Source organism: Musca domestica, unplaced genomic scaffold, assembly GCF_030504385.1.
Source record: "Musca domestica strain aabys unplaced genomic scaffold, Musca_domestica.polishedcontigs.V.1.1 24, whole genome shotgun sequence".
Lineage (NCBI taxonomy): Eukaryota > Metazoa > Arthropoda > Insecta > Diptera > Muscidae > Musca > Musca domestica.
This window is the reverse complement of record NW_026712272.1, coordinates 5,765,324-5,781,498: the sequence shown is the minus strand read 5'-3', so window position 1 is coordinate 5,781,498 and position 16,175 is coordinate 5,765,324. Positions and strand designations below refer to the sequence as shown.

General features: G+C 32.6%; 4 protein-coding genes across 5 annotated transcripts; 2 read left to right on the top strand and 2 right to left on the bottom strand.

Annotated features, from left to right (window-relative positions):
* Positions 1-1,596: 1,596 nt before the first annotated feature.
* LOC101890361 (protein SYS1 homolog) lies at positions 1,597-2,950 on the bottom strand. Its single transcript, XM_005180354.4, has 3 exons — positions 2,631-2,950; positions 2,449-2,570; positions 1,597-2,063 (listed from the first exon to the last, which is right to left on the bottom strand). The coding sequence occupies exons 1-3, from the start codon at positions 2,793-2,795 to the stop codon at positions 1,868-1,870; spliced, it is 483 nt and encodes a 160-aa protein (XP_005180411.1). The 5' UTR covers positions 2,796-2,950; the 3' UTR covers positions 1,597-1,867.
* Positions 2,951-4,191: 1,241 nt separating this feature from the next.
* On the top strand, positions 4,192-5,804 carry LOC101891634 (aprataxin-like protein). The gene is made up of 3 exons (XM_011292911.3): positions 4,192-4,450; positions 4,528-4,753; positions 4,810-5,804. Exons 1-3 carry the CDS (start codon positions 4,289-4,291, stop codon positions 4,995-4,997), a joined length of 576 nt encoding a protein of 191 aa, XP_011291213.2. The 5' UTR covers positions 4,192-4,288; the 3' UTR covers positions 4,998-5,804.
* On the bottom strand, positions 5,319-9,855 carry LOC101890532 (V-type proton ATPase subunit G). The gene is made up of 3 exons (XM_005180355.4): positions 9,654-9,855; positions 9,294-9,394; positions 5,319-6,165 (listed from the first exon to the last, which is right to left on the bottom strand). Exons 1-3 carry the CDS (start codon positions 9,733-9,735, stop codon positions 5,992-5,994), a joined length of 357 nt encoding a protein of 118 aa, XP_005180412.1. The 5' UTR covers positions 9,736-9,855; the 3' UTR covers positions 5,319-5,991.
* Positions 9,856-11,207: 1,352 nt separating this feature from the next.
* LOC101890704 (alpha-taxilin) lies at positions 11,208-15,387 on the top strand. 2 transcript variants are annotated; one of them, XM_005180356.4, is made up of 7 exons: positions 11,208-11,347; positions 11,439-11,623; positions 11,768-11,958; positions 12,025-12,234; positions 14,043-14,189; positions 14,262-14,442; positions 14,507-15,387. In XM_005180356.4, the coding sequence occupies exons 2-7, from the start codon at positions 11,552-11,554 to the stop codon at positions 15,263-15,265; spliced, it is 1,560 nt and encodes a 519-aa protein (XP_005180413.1). In that variant the 5' UTR covers positions 11,208-11,347; positions 11,439-11,551; the 3' UTR covers positions 15,266-15,387. The 2 variants fall into 2 exon arrangements, with proteins under 2 accessions (XP_005180413.1, XP_019891230.1); XM_020035671.2 differs by having other exon boundaries at positions 11,256-11,347; positions 11,477-11,623.
* The last annotated feature ends 788 nt before the right edge of the window (positions 15,388-16,175 follow it).

Sequence of the window (16,175 nt, the reverse complement as noted above, 5' to 3'; positions counted from 1 at the left end):
CGTTAAAGAGTGGCATGGCTTGTTGTATCAATATATCGTACAACAAAGGAATAATGCCTAACAAGGTTATGTTAAGTTGGACGTAGTGTTTTCAAATGAGAATGTTTTAGAATTGGATAGGCAAAGAAACACAAAGTATTGTCATCATGGTAGATGAATACAGGTATATGCATCAATGCTTGGGAACATTGATATGTCAAAAGTTTGTAAATGTTGTCAAAAATAAGTAGATTTGTATATGTTTTTCTTTACAACGCCAATAGGAAGTTGTTTTGATATACATTTTTTTTTAACAATTTTTACAAGTTTGAATAATTTTTCATTCATAATTTTCAATTCCAGTATTGGTTTGATAGTTAATTGTCCCCGCAGATGTGTCAATGCCGTATTGTTCTACCATGAACCTAATGCTAACATATGATTTTTTCATAATATTTTGTTGACAACATCCAACTTTCAAAAGTTAATAATGAAATTGAAATGAAAGCATAATTCGTGTTTTGCAGTAAAAAATTTTTACATTCTTGCAGTTTTGCATGGTAGAACTAAGAAAGTAAAAAATATAAGTAGTAGAAAAATAAGTAGATTTGTATATGTTTCCTTTCAATTCCAAAATTCGTTTGACAGTTCATTGGCCCAGCAGCTGTGTCGATGCGTCTACCTATATTCTTCTACCATGGGTAGAACTAAGAAGGTAAAGTCATGTAATCATATGTTTACAATTTTTTCAAAATTATACCTTTGACAACATCTCATTGTCAACATTTTCATTCGGAAATCCATTGTATACACACAAAATCAGAGATGGGAACTGTTTTTATGCATTGAAAATTGACAAGGTAAATTACAGATAATGCAGATTTGGGAATGCTAATTTGAAATGAGGTTACCTTTATTTTGTTGTACCATGCAGTTCTGGAACAGACCAATTATTTTACTTTTACCGATAAAATAACCTGATCAAATTTTTAATAAATTTTAAAATAAATACACAGGACACATGTACATTTAAAACAACAAAGAAATATTCCATTCGGTCAACGCAAAGGGTCACGTGGTTTTATTTTTAATTAAAAAAAATGTCAATCGTCTTGCGTTATGGTATAAATTTAAAACGATAGATGAGTTCAAATATAAACATTTTTGTTTTACCTATTTGACAAATGAGATTACCATGGTAAAATGAAGAAGATAAAGTCATTTCAAATAAGCATTCCCATCTCTGCAGCTTCTGTAATTTACCTTATCAAATTTCATTGCATAGGCAACAGGTTCCCATCTCTGATATGCGTATGTACAATGTATTTATAAATATATAGATTTTGAGAATGAGATGTCAAATGAAAAATTTGGAAAATAATCAATATATGATCGCATGACTTTATCTTCTTAATTTTGCCATAAATAGGACAATAATTGAGAAAATGTAAAATTTTATTTTTCTTTGTAAATATTTTTCGTAAACATATTCTTTGCTTAGAAAAGTTAACAAAAGCCTAAATGTCTTGAATCAGAGTTGTATTTTGGTATTGTTTTCGTTATGGTAAAAGAAAGTATTAAAAAAAACTGGTTAAAAACAAAAGGGAAGAAGGCCCCTTCATTGTCAAATGTATATTTTGTACTTCCTCCTTAGATGTGGGCGTACAAGTGTCAAGAAATTTACATTTATTTTCGGTCAAATAATTGGTCTCATACTAAAATGTCGTCTATTTATCACACGATGTGATATGTAACACAGTACTCACATTCATTTAAATACACAAAAATATATATATTTTTTTTCTTCTTTTTTTTAATTAACTTAAAGTACATAAATTAAATTACTAACAAAAATACAATTAGCGTAGTCATCAATTCGCAAAAACTTTCACACATCGCATTTTTGATTTAAAGCTGAATAACCTACTGGAATCTCTTTGAGTTCAGACTTTAAACATAAAAATTCACCACCAATGCACATAATTGTGGCTGTAGTGGCATTCAAGAGCCACCATGAAATATTCGAAGGAAAAGCACTGTTATACCACCAGCATATCAGTAAATGGAACAGATGAAATGTGCAGCTAAAATTAAAAGAAACAAATATTAACAATTTGATGGTGCACCGATGTTATTTTTTATTAGTGGGAGAAATTTAATTATTAATAAGAGGTAAGGTAAGAAAGTCTATTGTCTGCACCAATCTTCCCGTATCCCCAGCTTTTGTTGTTAATGAATCCTTTAACAACAAATCTGCTAGGAACAGTTACTTATTATTGGATATATACATACAAAAAGAAACCGATTAGGATTGGTGGCGATTAGGATTGGTGGTGGAATTGCGAATCTCTAACCTTCCGTACCATATCCCTTAACTAACAATTTCATTGCCACCACAATATTAGCGATCAAGTGTTTTATAGCATATCTATTTTGAAATTAGTTTTTAATGAATATCGTTTCACGCACCTAAAGTCCAAGCACAATTTAGCTCTTCGCACTATGCACCACAGCGCCAGTGAACCAACGAAGGCATTCGTAACGAAGGCGCATATAATTAGACGGCCGCCCAAATCTGAAACATGTATTTCCTAGAAAGACATACAAAGTATAAAGTATTTTATTATTTTCCTCTTCTGTTTTACACTTACATGATACTCGAAAATATTGTCCAGTCGATAATTTTCTCCTGCCAGCAGATTGGCTATGAACACCAATAACCCTAGCGAGAAATAAACACAGCATTGCACTGAGATAATTTGTGTTATCAGCAAGAAAGGATCCCACTGTGTACTACGAAATGATCCGCTTTTCATATTTGTTTTATCGTTTTCTTTTTATTTATATGGCATTTACATATGGAATTGTAAATGCATTAAAATTGATCGGAAAAAAAATCGGAACACAATTGCTTTGCTTGCCAAAATAACAAAACAGATGACGAATAGTTTTTTGTGTAAACAGAAGTTAGCACATTCACTTTGAATTGATAGCAGACATTCAGCTGTTTTTTATTTGTTGGCAATCATAATACAACGCGCTCCAAATCTAATATAGATCGGTAGGAGATTGGTTGGAGCCGTATATGGGGGCAATACTAATGTAATCAATTTCAAGTCATAAATACCAATTTTTTCATAGTTTTGTGGGTAAATGTGACAAGGATGACTAGGACCAATATAGACAATGTTTTGGCACCGCTTGTAGAACCCATTATGAAGTACAAATGCCAAATTTTATATAAATGTATTAGAAAATATGGCTTAAATCGTCAAAATACCGAATAACCAAAGGATCCGTTATATGTGCGTTATAGGAAAACGTGGACATAGATATTCAGAGTTCTGCCACCATTTTTAATACCATTTTTTTAGACAAATACGTGAAAAAATGTGGCAAAAATCATCCAAATATACGAAATCGTGGTCCTATATGTCGATGTTCCGCCACGAACTACAAATACCAATTTATAGACAATTTGGTGGAAATATGTGGCTAAAACTATCACAATACCGAATACTCAAAACGTGAACCGATATATCTAATTTTCAATACCAACCATCCTAGACACAATTCAAACTACTGTGCCCAATTTTGAAGCTCAAATAATGTGAGCTGTAACGTGAGGGAGAATTTTACGACTTAGAATTTTATCCTGATCATGAATATATATAGTTTATATATCAGTTATCGTAGTAAAAACTTTTACATTCTTGTAGTTCTGGACCCAATTCTTTTTGAAATGTGAATTGTGTTTTATAGGAGAAAGGAATGTCAAATAGCCCCTGGAACAGATTAAATATTTTATATGAGGTTATAGCGCATATGCTATTATTATACTATTCAAGATTTACTCACGGGGTTCAATAGTGATTGAAAAAGTTATGAAAATGATTTTTATTTAAAAAATGACATGGTCGAGTTCGTTGGAAAAGAAGAATACAGTTAGATGCATCAACGCTTGGGAACATTGATATGTCAAACAATTTTATATGTATTTTTTTTAAATATAAGTAGAGTTTTGTATGTTTTCTTATACGACGTCATTCGGGGGTTATTATAATTCGCGTTTTCAAAAAAATTTAAATAATTTCATTTTCAATTCCAAAATTGGTTTGACAGTTCATTGTGCCAACAGCTGTGTCGATGCGTCTACCTGTATGTGGCCATTACGCTTTATATTCTAAACTTATCTAAAAAATTGCCACTCACTACGAAGTAATAACATGTCCTGGTCACAACTGTCTTTTGTTTATGCATGCATTCATTGAATTTCTTAAATTACAGAAAATAAGGTATTTAAATAAAAATGGCTACAAATTCCTGGGCTAATGGCTTGGTAAAAACTTTAAAGGATCCCACAACCCATATTATATCGTCTAATTTAGCTGCTGTTATTCAAGACAAATATGCCAAAGCAAAACACCACTACTTGGTATTGCCATTCGAAGACATACCCTCAATATTTAATGTTAGTTGAAATTGGTATTGATTGCGTTGATTTACTTTAATTAGACATGAAAAAGTAATTTATTATCTTTTCTATAGCTCACCAGCCAACATATTTCTCTTCTGCAAGAAATGCATTTATTGGCTCTAAATGTAATTGAAGTGAAGGGCCAAACACAGGATAATTTTCTTATTGGTTTCCACAATCAACCCAGTATGCAGCGTTTACATTTACATGTAATATCAAAAGATTTTGTATCAGATTGTTTGAAAACAAAGAAACATTGGAATAGCTTTAATACGGCCTTATTTTTAAATTACGATGGTAAGTAGGAGCAACTATTTTCTATAAGACTTGTTACAACAGTTGCATATTTTCAGATTTAATAGTACAATTGAATGAAAATAACAAAGTAAAACGTTTGGATAGTGTCACAATTAAGGAACTCAGTAATGAAGATTTGAAATGCAATCAGTGTACATATGTAGCGAAGAATATGCCCAGTTTGAAACAACATTTGTTGGAACACTATGAAAAAAAAAAAAAAAAAACAATAAATAGAGAATAAGTAAAGCATTGTATATTGAGTAATGAAGCCCCAATTTGTTTCAATTCCTAATGTGTGTCTAAGACTTCATCGTTCCAAGCAATGTAGATTATCATTTGACTTCTCTTATCATTCATTTTTGTTTTGCATACCTCGGACAACGTTCTCCCGAGTTATCTTTAAAAATTAACACATTCACGTGATAATCATATCACATGCATTTTGTTAATTAAAGTTAGTCAGCTGCTTTTTCTAAAAAGTGTTTTTAATTTAAAATTTTTACCGCTTTGACAAATTTTTAATCCCAATTTTTGACCAATTACAATAACCATTTTTCCAATGTAGTTTTTACAGAGAACCTTTATTACATAAGACATCTATAATACATGAACTGAAGAAACAAAAAATTTGTTTTCATTCTGATTGTTTAACACAAAATTATGCACAGAAAAATAGTATTAAGTGAATTTCACTTGTTTTGCAAGCCTATAAGCCGCCTATTAAATTGGTAATATTGATTTGTGTGTGTTACTTATGAGTTTTTTTTCTCTTTCATATTTTATTATTATTAATAATGGTTATTTTTTAAAGACAACAACAACAATAATACATACTTTTTTCTTTATCTAAATATTAATTGAAACTAAAGAAAATACACACTTTTTGTAAAAAGAATGATTGGGGGTCTTTTCTTAAACTTAAAGCCAAACTTTTAGGGGGGAAGTATGTAGCTTTTATACGATGGAATTCTTTTTTTTTTAGTTAGTCATGTCTTCAAATTTCAAAGAATGACAGAAAAACAAATTAAAATTAAAATGAAAACAAAAATATACATAAGATTTTTTCTTCTTCTTTCTTTCAACACTAATAATTTGCCGGCGCTTTTGCTAATATTTGATTATAATCAGAACACATTTAGAATAATACAAATACAAGCTAGAGCAGTATGATGTTTGGGATTAGCATTGTTTTCTTCTATATATTCGGCATTTTGCATTGCGGCTCAACCTTGAAATTACTTCTTGTGGTGGTAGTTCTTGTGGATTTCAGGCTTGATGTTGTAGACATATTGCAAAATTTCTCGAATGACAGGCTCTTTGCGGGAGCCAATGGCACGGTCCATATCAGCCAATTTGACGCGGGTATCAGCATCGATTTTGGCAGCTACACCTTCGCGGGAACCCATGTGCTAGAGGAAGAGAAAGAAAATAAAAAGGAAGGGCTATTTAAAACAAGTTTCCATCTCTTTATTAATACAAATTTTGAATAAATTGTGACCATACGATTCTAAAGGGTTACATTCTTATTTTTACTAACATGACTAGATTCAATAAATTAAAATGTTCTAGGACTGAGATCAAGTTTAAATATCAATAAGCTTTTAGTATCTCTGTCACTTTGTCCCTAAAGGCCTTAAGGTTAATTTTGCGTTGTAGTATGCTACCGCAAAATTGTGCCCTACTCCTGCTAATTTTGTATTTAATGTTTTGAAAATTTAAAACAACAAATTTCAAAACCCTTAACTTGACAAAAGGTACAAGGCGAGCCGCTAGCTAGGCACTAGGAATATTAAACAATTTTGTCATGGAATTGAAAAACTAAACTTTGAAAAAAGAAAATTCCGGTTTTCCATTCATCTTTCGCCTATTCCATCCTTATGAGGAAAAATATTAAAGAAATGAGAATAACGTGTTGCATTCGTTTTTGAAAAATTCTGACTGAAAGCGGACAAGGCCTCAAAGGTAAATTTCATTAGTTTTACCAAGCTGTTATATCTCCTGATTGTACCATGTGTTTTCATATATGATAAAAAAGTTTAACGTTGATTTTTGGCACGGCATCATGTTAGAAGAATACAGGTAGATGCATCAACGCTTGGGAACATTGATGTCAAAATTTTTTAAAATCTTTTGTCAAAAATGAGTAGATTTTTATATGTTTTCTTATACGGCGCAAATCAGAGGTTGTTGTGATACGCATTTTTCAACATTTTGAGAAAATTCCAATTAATTTTTCATTAAACACAAATTTGCTCTGACTGTTCATTGTCCCAGCAGCACAACAATTTTCTACCATGGCTCGGCATTCTGTCTCTAATAGCATGTTTACATATCTGATTTTAGATCTGCTCGATTTTAGAGACACTAAAATGTACCCCAGTTGTTTAAATATATTTTGAGATGAAGTAAAATAATCATTTTTTATTTATTTTTTGTATTATTTGTTAACATTAAAAGTTCTTAAAAATTTGTTCTTATTTCCATTTAATTTTTTTTTTATTTTTTATACTTTGTGAGCCCTATTGTAACATTTTTGATTTTCTTCACCTAAATATTATGTTGCATATACTTAATACTGTGATTTCAAATAAATATGGGAAACCATTATCAACTCGTCTGAAAAGCATACATAACCTATGTGTAAACAAACTATCATTTATTTATGGAATTTAACATTCAGTATGGTGTGATAACACATAAACATGGGCATTCATTTATTTCTTTTCTGTACCATTAGCAAATCTAAACCGATTGTCCCTAAATCGACCCACATTTCCGTTATTGCTTAGGTTTGATTGTCTAATATCCTAAAATTACATTAGGCTTAATTCCATTTGTGGCAAACATATTTACTATATTAAGACATTAACAAAAAGTTAACATTCTCTATGGCATGATAACGCAGCTGTTCTTCATTTATGCTGAGAGAACTTTTTCAATACATTGCACAGTAAGCATCTTGGCAAAAAGTCGATCGATAAAAAAAAAAAAAACTTGGCTATAACTTTGGAAGTTCAATAAGGATTTTTACAAACCCGTTAGAAACAATGACCACCACGAGAACTGTCACAAATGCAAGCATAATAAGGCTACTGCAACACGAACACCAAAGAGTGATCGAAAGACGTGGTTGTCATTGCAATGGGACCAACTATCATGATCGACTAAAATCCTACTAGGTCAAAGATTCTAAAGCTAAGCTTCTATCTGTATTTTTGATTGGAATCAACCCAATAGACTTTCTCGCATGGAACTTAGATCAATGCCTGTAAACCCCGGTAGAGCTATGACAAAAGGCTTCCTTGATTTGTATATCAGGGGACGATCGAGGAAATCGAAAGACTTGTTTTTTCTAGAATGAATTAAAAATGCGTTTCTTCAGCTCACTGATATTGCGCAAAGAGTCGCCTTGTGGTCTAGTTTACAAATATGAGGTTGCCTTTGATCTATATTAACACTTAATGTCCTAAATAGATTCTTGTCTTGTGCGATTTTTACATTAGTGCAATAAGAACATATGATACTCGACTAAGGTACGTGGTAATAGGTGGGAGTGGAAAACAGAAGCGATTGCTAGATGCGTGGTCGATTTGTATGGTAACTCAATCAGTCAGAATTAAATTGCTTTAAAAGATGAGATCCCCATTTGAATATACATGAGGAAAAGTGAACGCCATCTCCTTTTTTAAAATTTAGTGATTTGCTAAGACGGAAAACGTCTTCACCACTGGAATAAGCCTTCAAACATAATTCACAAACAAAAGTTCCAAAATTGAAATTTTTTAAGTCGTATTTTTCCTACCAACCGCATTCCACTGCGAATTTGGTCATGGAAAACTCTTTTCCATGTCCTGATCGGCATGCCCCGAAACAGAGGAAATATTCTAAAATATAGTTCTGTGCCAACAGGTGTCAAGGCAAATGAGAGATATATTTTTCTCAATTTCGATTGACCCTATCTGTTTGGGACCCGATACAGTACTCAAAACCAACCTTGCAGATAAACTCCACAGTGCACGAAATCATTTCTCTAGTTAAAGAATACTTAAGGTCACCCTGTTTTGAGTGATGCTTTTATGGGAATCTTATTTCTTTATCGTGATTCACTGTTCTATTTTAAAAATGTAAACAGGGCCCACACTAGTTGGCCAATCTGTAAAACATGGATCAGATTTTTAGTCTTGCAGAATTTTTTGAATAAAAATTACTAAATTCCTTCGCTAATTTTTCGCTCTGAATTTTAATCAATTTCAATGTCGTACCCCTTAATTGCGGAGTTTATTCGTTTTTCTAATGTTCACTTACAGACACCTCCCCTTCATCTGCCATAAAACAAAACTTCTAAATTATTCCATTTCAAAAATTTAAAGAAAATCACGAGAAGTTATAAAACTCCAAATCAAAAAATCTCTACACCACCAACATTATTTTGTAACATTAAGTGTCACCTCCACCCCCCTTCAAAAAACATGTACCTTTTTCTCCCACCCACCCCTCTCCCGTCTAAATCTTAACATTGTTGGTTTTTCGTTATTACCTTGGCTTCGAATTCCTTGAACTGACGTTCCCTTTCTTGGCGATATTTCTCAATTTCTTCGGTAGCTTCATCCTTGGCTTGCTTCAATCTTCTTGCCTTGCCTGGAAAATTAAAAGAAAAAATATAAATTATCAAAACTACTCACTTTTATCGGTTATTTTCATAAGCTCGGTTATCATGTGACCCCACCATAGCTAATGCTGCTGACAGCAGCAGCAGTACACAATTACGTTTTTTCAACTACCACAACTTCACAAACACAATGACACTTGTTTTCTTCGGCCAATTGGAATTTCTCCATCAAATTGGTGTTTTTTCGCAGCTCTTTCGATTTGGCACAAAACTGTTCTTTTTACTTACGTTTTCTTGCTTCTGCAACTTTTTCGGCAGCCTTCTTTTCAGCGGCCAACAATTGTTGGATACCTTGGGTTTGGCTAGTCATATTTGTACGCACTTGTATCCACTACAAAAGTAAATTCGGGGGGAAAAAAAGTTCCAAAACTGCACTGTTCACAAGACAAGTAGATAAATACAAGTGACGATGGTCTTCGTGGAATGTGAAAAAACGAAAAATGTCATATGACATTGCTTTGGAATGTGGATGGTGTGGAATGGATTGCAAGATGAGATGTGTTCAGTGAATTTGACATATGAAACGAAATAGAGTTGTATTTTTGTTTGCGTAGCTGTGTTCAGTTGTAACAGTGGAAGGTAATCTTTGACGGAGCCATTATAAATATATTTTTTTTATTAAAAAAACAAAATGAACTGTAATAAATATTTTCAGAGTGTATAATAACAATGTGCTATAACATGTGCACAAAACGTTGTTGTTTTTACTATTTTAATCTGGCGTTTGCACAAGACAATTTGAAATCAGAGTTGTATACATACACACTGCTTCTATCATTTTATTCATTGTCAAACATTTTTCAATGACAATACAATGGGAGTGCACAATATTTTGTAAAAATTATTACAAAATTTTGTTTGATAACCCAAAAGTCAGTAAATCAGAGAGAGAGAGAGAGAGAGAGAGAGTGACAGTAAACAGAGCAATTTTGAGAATTAAGATACTAAGAAAATCATCTGGTAGCATCAACTGTTTACAAAACAGATGTATTGTGGTCGATTCCAAAGTGTTTCAAAATTTAAGGCAAACTTTTACTTACGTACGCACACCTTTAGCCTTGTGTGCATGGCAAAACAATAGAGGTAGTCTCGTTTGTTAAATCAAAAATGACAATCATTTTCCAAAGAACTCGACCTTGCCATTTTTCAAGTAAAAATTAAGATCCGTTCTAGAACTGCAAGAGTGTAAAAATTTTTACTACGATCACCGATTTTTCCTTTTTAATATCGGAAAAATGTAAATACTAGAAGATTCCATGGTAAAATTAATAAGGTCAAGTCATTTAAAATAAGAACTCCCATCTTTGCATTTTCTGCATTTTACCTTGTCAAATTTCACTGCATAGAAAGCATCTCTGATTTGTGTATGTACAATGGATTTATAAATATACATTTTGACAATGAAATTTTTGAAAAAAATTGTAAACATATGTTTACATGACTTTACCTTCTTAATTCTACCAAGCTTAACTTATGGGGCTTTCATGTTCGTTATCTGGTTTAGATTATACTATTCCTTGATGGAGGCTATAAAAAGTTTGAAAATGACCAAATATTTGATTAAAAAGATATGTTAATTTCTTATGGGTCGTACGCCCATATTTAAGGAAGAACTACAAAATATTAATGTGAACCTGAAGGGCATAAACAAAAAAAGTAAAAGTATGATTTCCAGCGACTGTCTGTGTCATTGTACCGCGCGTAGTATTTTTTATTTAACATCTTCTTAAAAAAAGGAAGGTTAATATTTTTTTCTATTGCGGTTTAGTGCTGTCATTTCGTCCGATAGCATCGATGAAGAACACTATCAATCGATATTTCCTTTTAACAAAAAGAATCGATACCGTTGACATTACCATCGATTGTTTGCCAGCTCTATTCAGTTGGTTTTATTCGGACGGTAGTGTCGATTTGTGCTGTCGGTATGTTATTAGGACTTAAAATATAGTAATTTTTAATAAAAATGATGAAATTTATGATATGATATATCTCGCCAACTTTTATATTTGACAGTGTATGAACGAACTAATTAATTTCTCGACATAATCCAGCCGTTTAACGATCCAAATAGAAAATCTCCAAGGTAAATAGTAGGCCTGGTGGAAAACAAAATTTACCTTTAAAAAATGGATCAAGCTAAGAAAAATAAAAAAGAAGCCAGAGATGAGAAGCTAAAAGACCAGAAAATCGAGGAGCAGGTGGGTTGCATGTAAAGGCTTGAATATTTATTAGAATTTTGGAAATTCACATCCATGTAAATGGAAATATTCAACATTTTAAAAAATTTGGGTCAGAATGTTGCGCTGAGCAATGGTTCTAATTTGTTTCCCAATTTTCTTTAGATTCTCAAAACATTGGAAGAGGCCAAGACACCAGAAGATAAATTTCAACTATTGCTTAGCAAATATGTGGAAAGTGAGCGCCTTTTGAGGCGATCCAAGCAGGATACGAAGGCCTTAGAAAAACAGCTGGAGACTGTGGTCAGAGAAAAAGAGAATCTTCAAAGGGAATACAATAAAAATGTTTTAATGAGGTATTTATGAATGAAGGTAATAGTTTTTGAAATTATTTTTGAAATCAATGTAAAACCTTTCCACAGGGACAAGTTGGAGGAAGTGTGCCGGGAACAACAGAAACTTATTAAATCCGTTAAAAATGAAAGTATGCAAAAGATACGCGAGGAGGAAGAACGTCGCAAGGAAAGCCAATCGAAATTCCAATCTTCCCTGAACGAAATCAACCTATCCCTTAACAAAAACAATGAAGAAAATAATAAATTACGTGATCACAATATTGAGATGACCAAAAAGTAAGTATAGTAGTAATAAGATTCTATTTAAGAACGCATACAACACTACGCAGTCATCATTTTTTTTTTGCTTTGACTAGCCGCAAAAATTGAGGTTATTTTCCTTTTTTTTTTTGTATTTCAAAATTCAATTCTCTCAATATCGAATTTTGTTGGTATCTAAGGCAACAGTGGTGATCGCCAAAAGGTGTGTTGTTTTGTTTGGTTTTCTATCAGAGTAGAGAACATGAATTCATTTAGATCTCCTAGTGAACCGCCGCATCGCATCTAACCATGTGTATTGTGTTCACATTTCAAATATTGCACCGCTCTCTGGTGTCTTTTTGTTTTTCGTTACAATGAGAAATACATTTTTTGTTCTAATTCGAAATGTTAATGGGGGGATGGGATGTTTTTATTTTTTATATGGCAACTATTTTTAGATATATTCGAAGTTGTTGGTATGCTTTGGGATCACAGAGAGGAGGCAGCATAAGAGAAACATATGTATTGAGAATATTTTGAATTTTAATGAGAAGGGAATGAAATAAAAATCTAAACATTTCAAAATCAAAATGTTGACGTTGGTTTATTTTAAATGCGGGAAGCTCCCTTGAACAAAATATAGTAGGGAAGTAGGGCAGTGTAATGGAAAGACTGGAGGACTGGGGCTTAATTCTTCCTTAAGGAAAATTTACAAAGAAACCAACTTTCATTAGAGGAAATAATTTCAAATGAACAAAATTATGAAACGAAAAACTTTCAGATCTTCGAAAATTGATTAAAAAAAATAAAAATACCAATTAAATTTTGTAAATAATATTGTATTTTGGTGTAAATGTCCAACAAGCAAAGGAAAAGCAGAATCCAAGGGGTTTTAACACAAAAAGTCTGTTCGAAAGTCAAGTATAACAGTTTTGCAAAACTGTTATACACATGAAAATTGCACAAAACTCACAATTTTTTCCCAAGCAATGATAATTGCCTTAATTTTCAAACCAAAATAGCATAATAACAGTTGACAAAACTGTTATATTAATGAAAGCTGTACAAATTTCGCATTTTTTTTCGCAAGGGAGGATGATGGCCTTATTTGATTCTAAAAATATTGATGAAATGGACGGATAATAAGCAAATATTGTATCTAATTCAAACAAAGATCTTGTATAACAGTTTTCTGAAACCTCTATGTCATTTATGTTATCTTTGTGTTATCTAAGAATTTGAAATTGGTAGTTGTGTAATTGAATTTGTAAAGTAGGAGGAAATAATTAAAGTCTTCTATTAAATGAAGAGTCTCCTAAGCTTTTCTTCAATTTTCGAAGTCATGGGGCAAAAAATCCATAGGATCTCAATTAAAATCTAAAAATTCGTAGCTTAATATGGTGTATATGTGCAAGACCCAAAGAAACAATTTTTGAATCAAAAACCAGTTTTAATAGCAAACTGTTATACTCGCGGAAATTCAACCAAATTGTCCAATTTTTTTGCAAGAAATGAAAACTGCATCCATTTACAACTAAAAATGGTATTATAACATTTAGTAGAACTGTTATACTAAGGATAGTTGCAGAACTTCGAATTTTTTTTACAAGCAATGAAGATTTTCGGCTCTATGGACATCTATTAAAGATATATATGGCTTTTGTTAAGTCCTTGAGGTTTCCTCTTGACTTCAAAAGACTTCAAGGGGTCTCACGGGCTAAGCAAGTCTACATTTAATTGAGGAAGAGCTCCATAACTTCTGTTAAGCTTAGAGAGATTACCGGTATACCAAAAATAAGATTTTTCCTTATTTATATATTCTTCTTTTTCTTTTTTATTTGCAGACTCAAATTTTTGGCTGAACAATACCAGGCTCGTGAACAACAATTGGAGAAGCTAAATGAACAGGTGCAAATTGAGGGACAACTTCATAGGGCCAAATTGAATAAGGTACAGGTGGAGTCGGCCATGGAAAAGGAAATTCTCATCAAGTAAGATAAAGAACTTTATAACATCCTTGGAAAACGTTTCTAATATCTCCTGTCTTTTTCGCTTTTTCCAAGGGAAAAACAAATTGTATTGGAAAAATTGCTGAGTACCCAACAAATGTTGAAGGAAATCAGTGATCGTGAAAAGGATTTAAAGGAACAATTGAATTTGTACACTGCCAAATATGATGACTTCCAATCTTCATTGCAGAAATCCAATGATATTTTTGTGACATATAAAACTGAAATGGAAAAGGTGAGATAATTGTGAAACGGGCCTGTGGAATTTTTAACCTTTTGTATTTTAATTTCCTTTCCAGATGTCTAAGAACTCTCGCAAATTGGAAAAGGAATGCCTTGAATGGAAACGTAAATGGGAGAAGAGTAATGCCACCCTCATCGAATTGGCCACAGAGAAAAAAGATCGCGATGATCACGCTATGCGTTGCAACAAACAGGTTGAACAATTGCAAAAATTGCTTAGAGCTTTACAAAACGAACGCAGTCATTTGTACAAAGTAATTAAGGAAAATAATGTTGAAGTGCCTCCATTGCCCGCCTTGCCAGCTGAACCCGAACCAATGCAAACCAAACCCATTACCAGTGTGGCGGATAAGGATAAAATGGAAATTATGTCGAAAAATTGTGCTGAACTCAAACAGACATTGGCCAATTTACAAAATCAAATGAAAGTGCTAAATCTAAAAGGAGCCGAGGCCGAGGAGCAATGCAAACAATTGCAGGTGCAAGAGGAATCGATCAAGAAGAAGCAAAAGAAAAAGCCCAAATCGAAAAAGAATCAACAAAATAATGTAAATGCCGGCAACAATAAAGAATCATCACCAGCCAATTCTGAGGATACGATTAGTGTAAGGGAAGAGGAGCAAGAAACCCCGACCGCTCAAGAGAATGGCAACATCAATGGCAATGAAAATGTTTCAGCAACCGAACAACAAACCGCAGAGACACCTGCTGAATCAAAAGAAGTTGTTGAAAGCCCCGTTGAAGCTACAGCCGTTCCCGCAGTTGAACTTAAAGAAGAAACCCCTGCCAATGCTCCAGTTGAAGTTGTCAATTAAGACTAGGTACTCACTACATCATACTTTCATATTTAAAGGAAACCCATTTGTAACTTTTATACTTAGCCTTCATAGTTCATACAGCAGATAGTGAGCGCTATTTATTTGCTCACCAATCATTATTGAAATAATGGACTTATCTCATATCCCAATCTAGTTCTTCATTGTTTCAAGAACAATCTATATAATCTTTGACAAATTGTTCGACATTTTCATTTGTGTTTTTTTTTCTTTCATCATCTATTTTATTGTTTTTGTATTTTAAATTATTTATTAAATTCAAATCAACTAAATGAAATATTATTAAGCAAAATAATAAATATGAACATTTTTTTTTGTTAAAATTAAAAAAAAAAAGTTTAAAACTGTTCGTTTCTTTGTTTAAAAGGTTGGAAGGCCTAACTTCATTTATGGTAGACCAAGCTGTCGTCATCAATAGATGATCCAAAGAATGGTATTGGATCAAAAAGTCTTTTGGCCTAGATGGTTTCAACAGTTAATAGAATGCCTAAGGTATTCTATAGGAAACAAAGGATGTCAATTATGGTCCGTAGTAGGCTGAGAGGTCATCTTTAGTCAATGAAAGAAAGGTGAGGGCATATAAGAAGCTTGGAATTATGGCTAGGCATTTTAATGCCAAATTATAAGGAACAACGACGGCAGGATTTTAAGGCGGCTCTGGCATCCCTTTATGATACTCTGTAGGCAAAAGAAGGCCTAGAGGCAAAAGGAGACCTAGAGGTATTATATGGTCGACAGAATACCTAGAAGGCTTCAGTAGTCAATAGGAGACCAAGATGCATTATATATGCAAATTCTATAGTAGATGTATTTTATAGTCAAGAGGAGATGTGGCTTTCGCTATAGCTAATAGAATTCCAAAAGACTCCTAAAAGGCAAGTATGATTTT

Excerpts from the sequence above, each read along its gene's own strand:
- LOC101890361 (XM_005180354.4), bottom strand. The coding sequence starts at position 2,795 with ATGAAAAGCGGATCATTTCGTAGTACACAGTGGGATCCTTTCTTGCTG. Across the intron at positions 2,571-2,630 it reads ACAATATTTTCGAGTATCAT|GAAATACATGTTTCAGATTT; the intron begins GTAAGTGTAAAA and ends ATGTCTTTCTAG. Across the intron at positions 2,064-2,448 it reads AAATTGTGCTTGGACTTTAG|CTGCACATTTCATCTGTTCC; the intron begins GTGCGTGAAACG and ends TTTTAATTTTAG.
- LOC101891634 (XM_011292911.3), top strand. The coding sequence starts at position 4,289 with ATGGCTACAAATTCCTGGGCTAATGGCTTGGTAAAAACTTTAAAGGAT. Across the intron at positions 4,451-4,527 it reads ACATACCCTCAATATTTAAT|CTCACCAGCCAACATATTTC; the intron begins GTTAGTTGAAAT and ends TCTTTTCTATAG. Across the intron at positions 4,754-4,809 it reads CTTATTTTTAAATTACGATG|ATTTAATAGTACAATTGAAT; the intron begins GTAAGTAGGAGC and ends GCATATTTTCAG.
- LOC101890532 (XM_005180355.4), bottom strand. The coding sequence starts at position 9,735 with ATGACTAGCCAAACCCAAGGTATCCAACAATTGTTGGCCGCTGAAAAG. Across the intron at positions 9,395-9,653 it reads AGTTGCAGAAGCAAGAAAAC|GCAAGGCAAGAAGATTGAAG; the intron begins GTAAGTAAAAAG and ends TTAATTTTCCAG. Across the intron at positions 6,166-9,293 it reads TCAAGGAATTCGAAGCCAAG|CACATGGGTTCCCGCGAAGG; the intron begins GTAATAACGAAA and ends CTCTTCCTCTAG.
- LOC101890704 (XM_005180356.4), top strand. The coding sequence starts at position 11,552 with ATGGATCAAGCTAAGAAAAATAAAAAAGAAGCCAGAGATGAGAAGCTA. Across the intron at positions 11,624-11,767 it reads ACCAGAAAATCGAGGAGCAG|ATTCTCAAAACATTGGAAGA; the intron begins GTGGGTTGCATG and ends AATTTTCTTTAG. Across the intron at positions 14,190-14,261 it reads GAAAAGGAAATTCTCATCAA|GGAAAAACAAATTGTATTGG; the intron begins GTAAGATAAAGA and ends GCTTTTTCCAAG.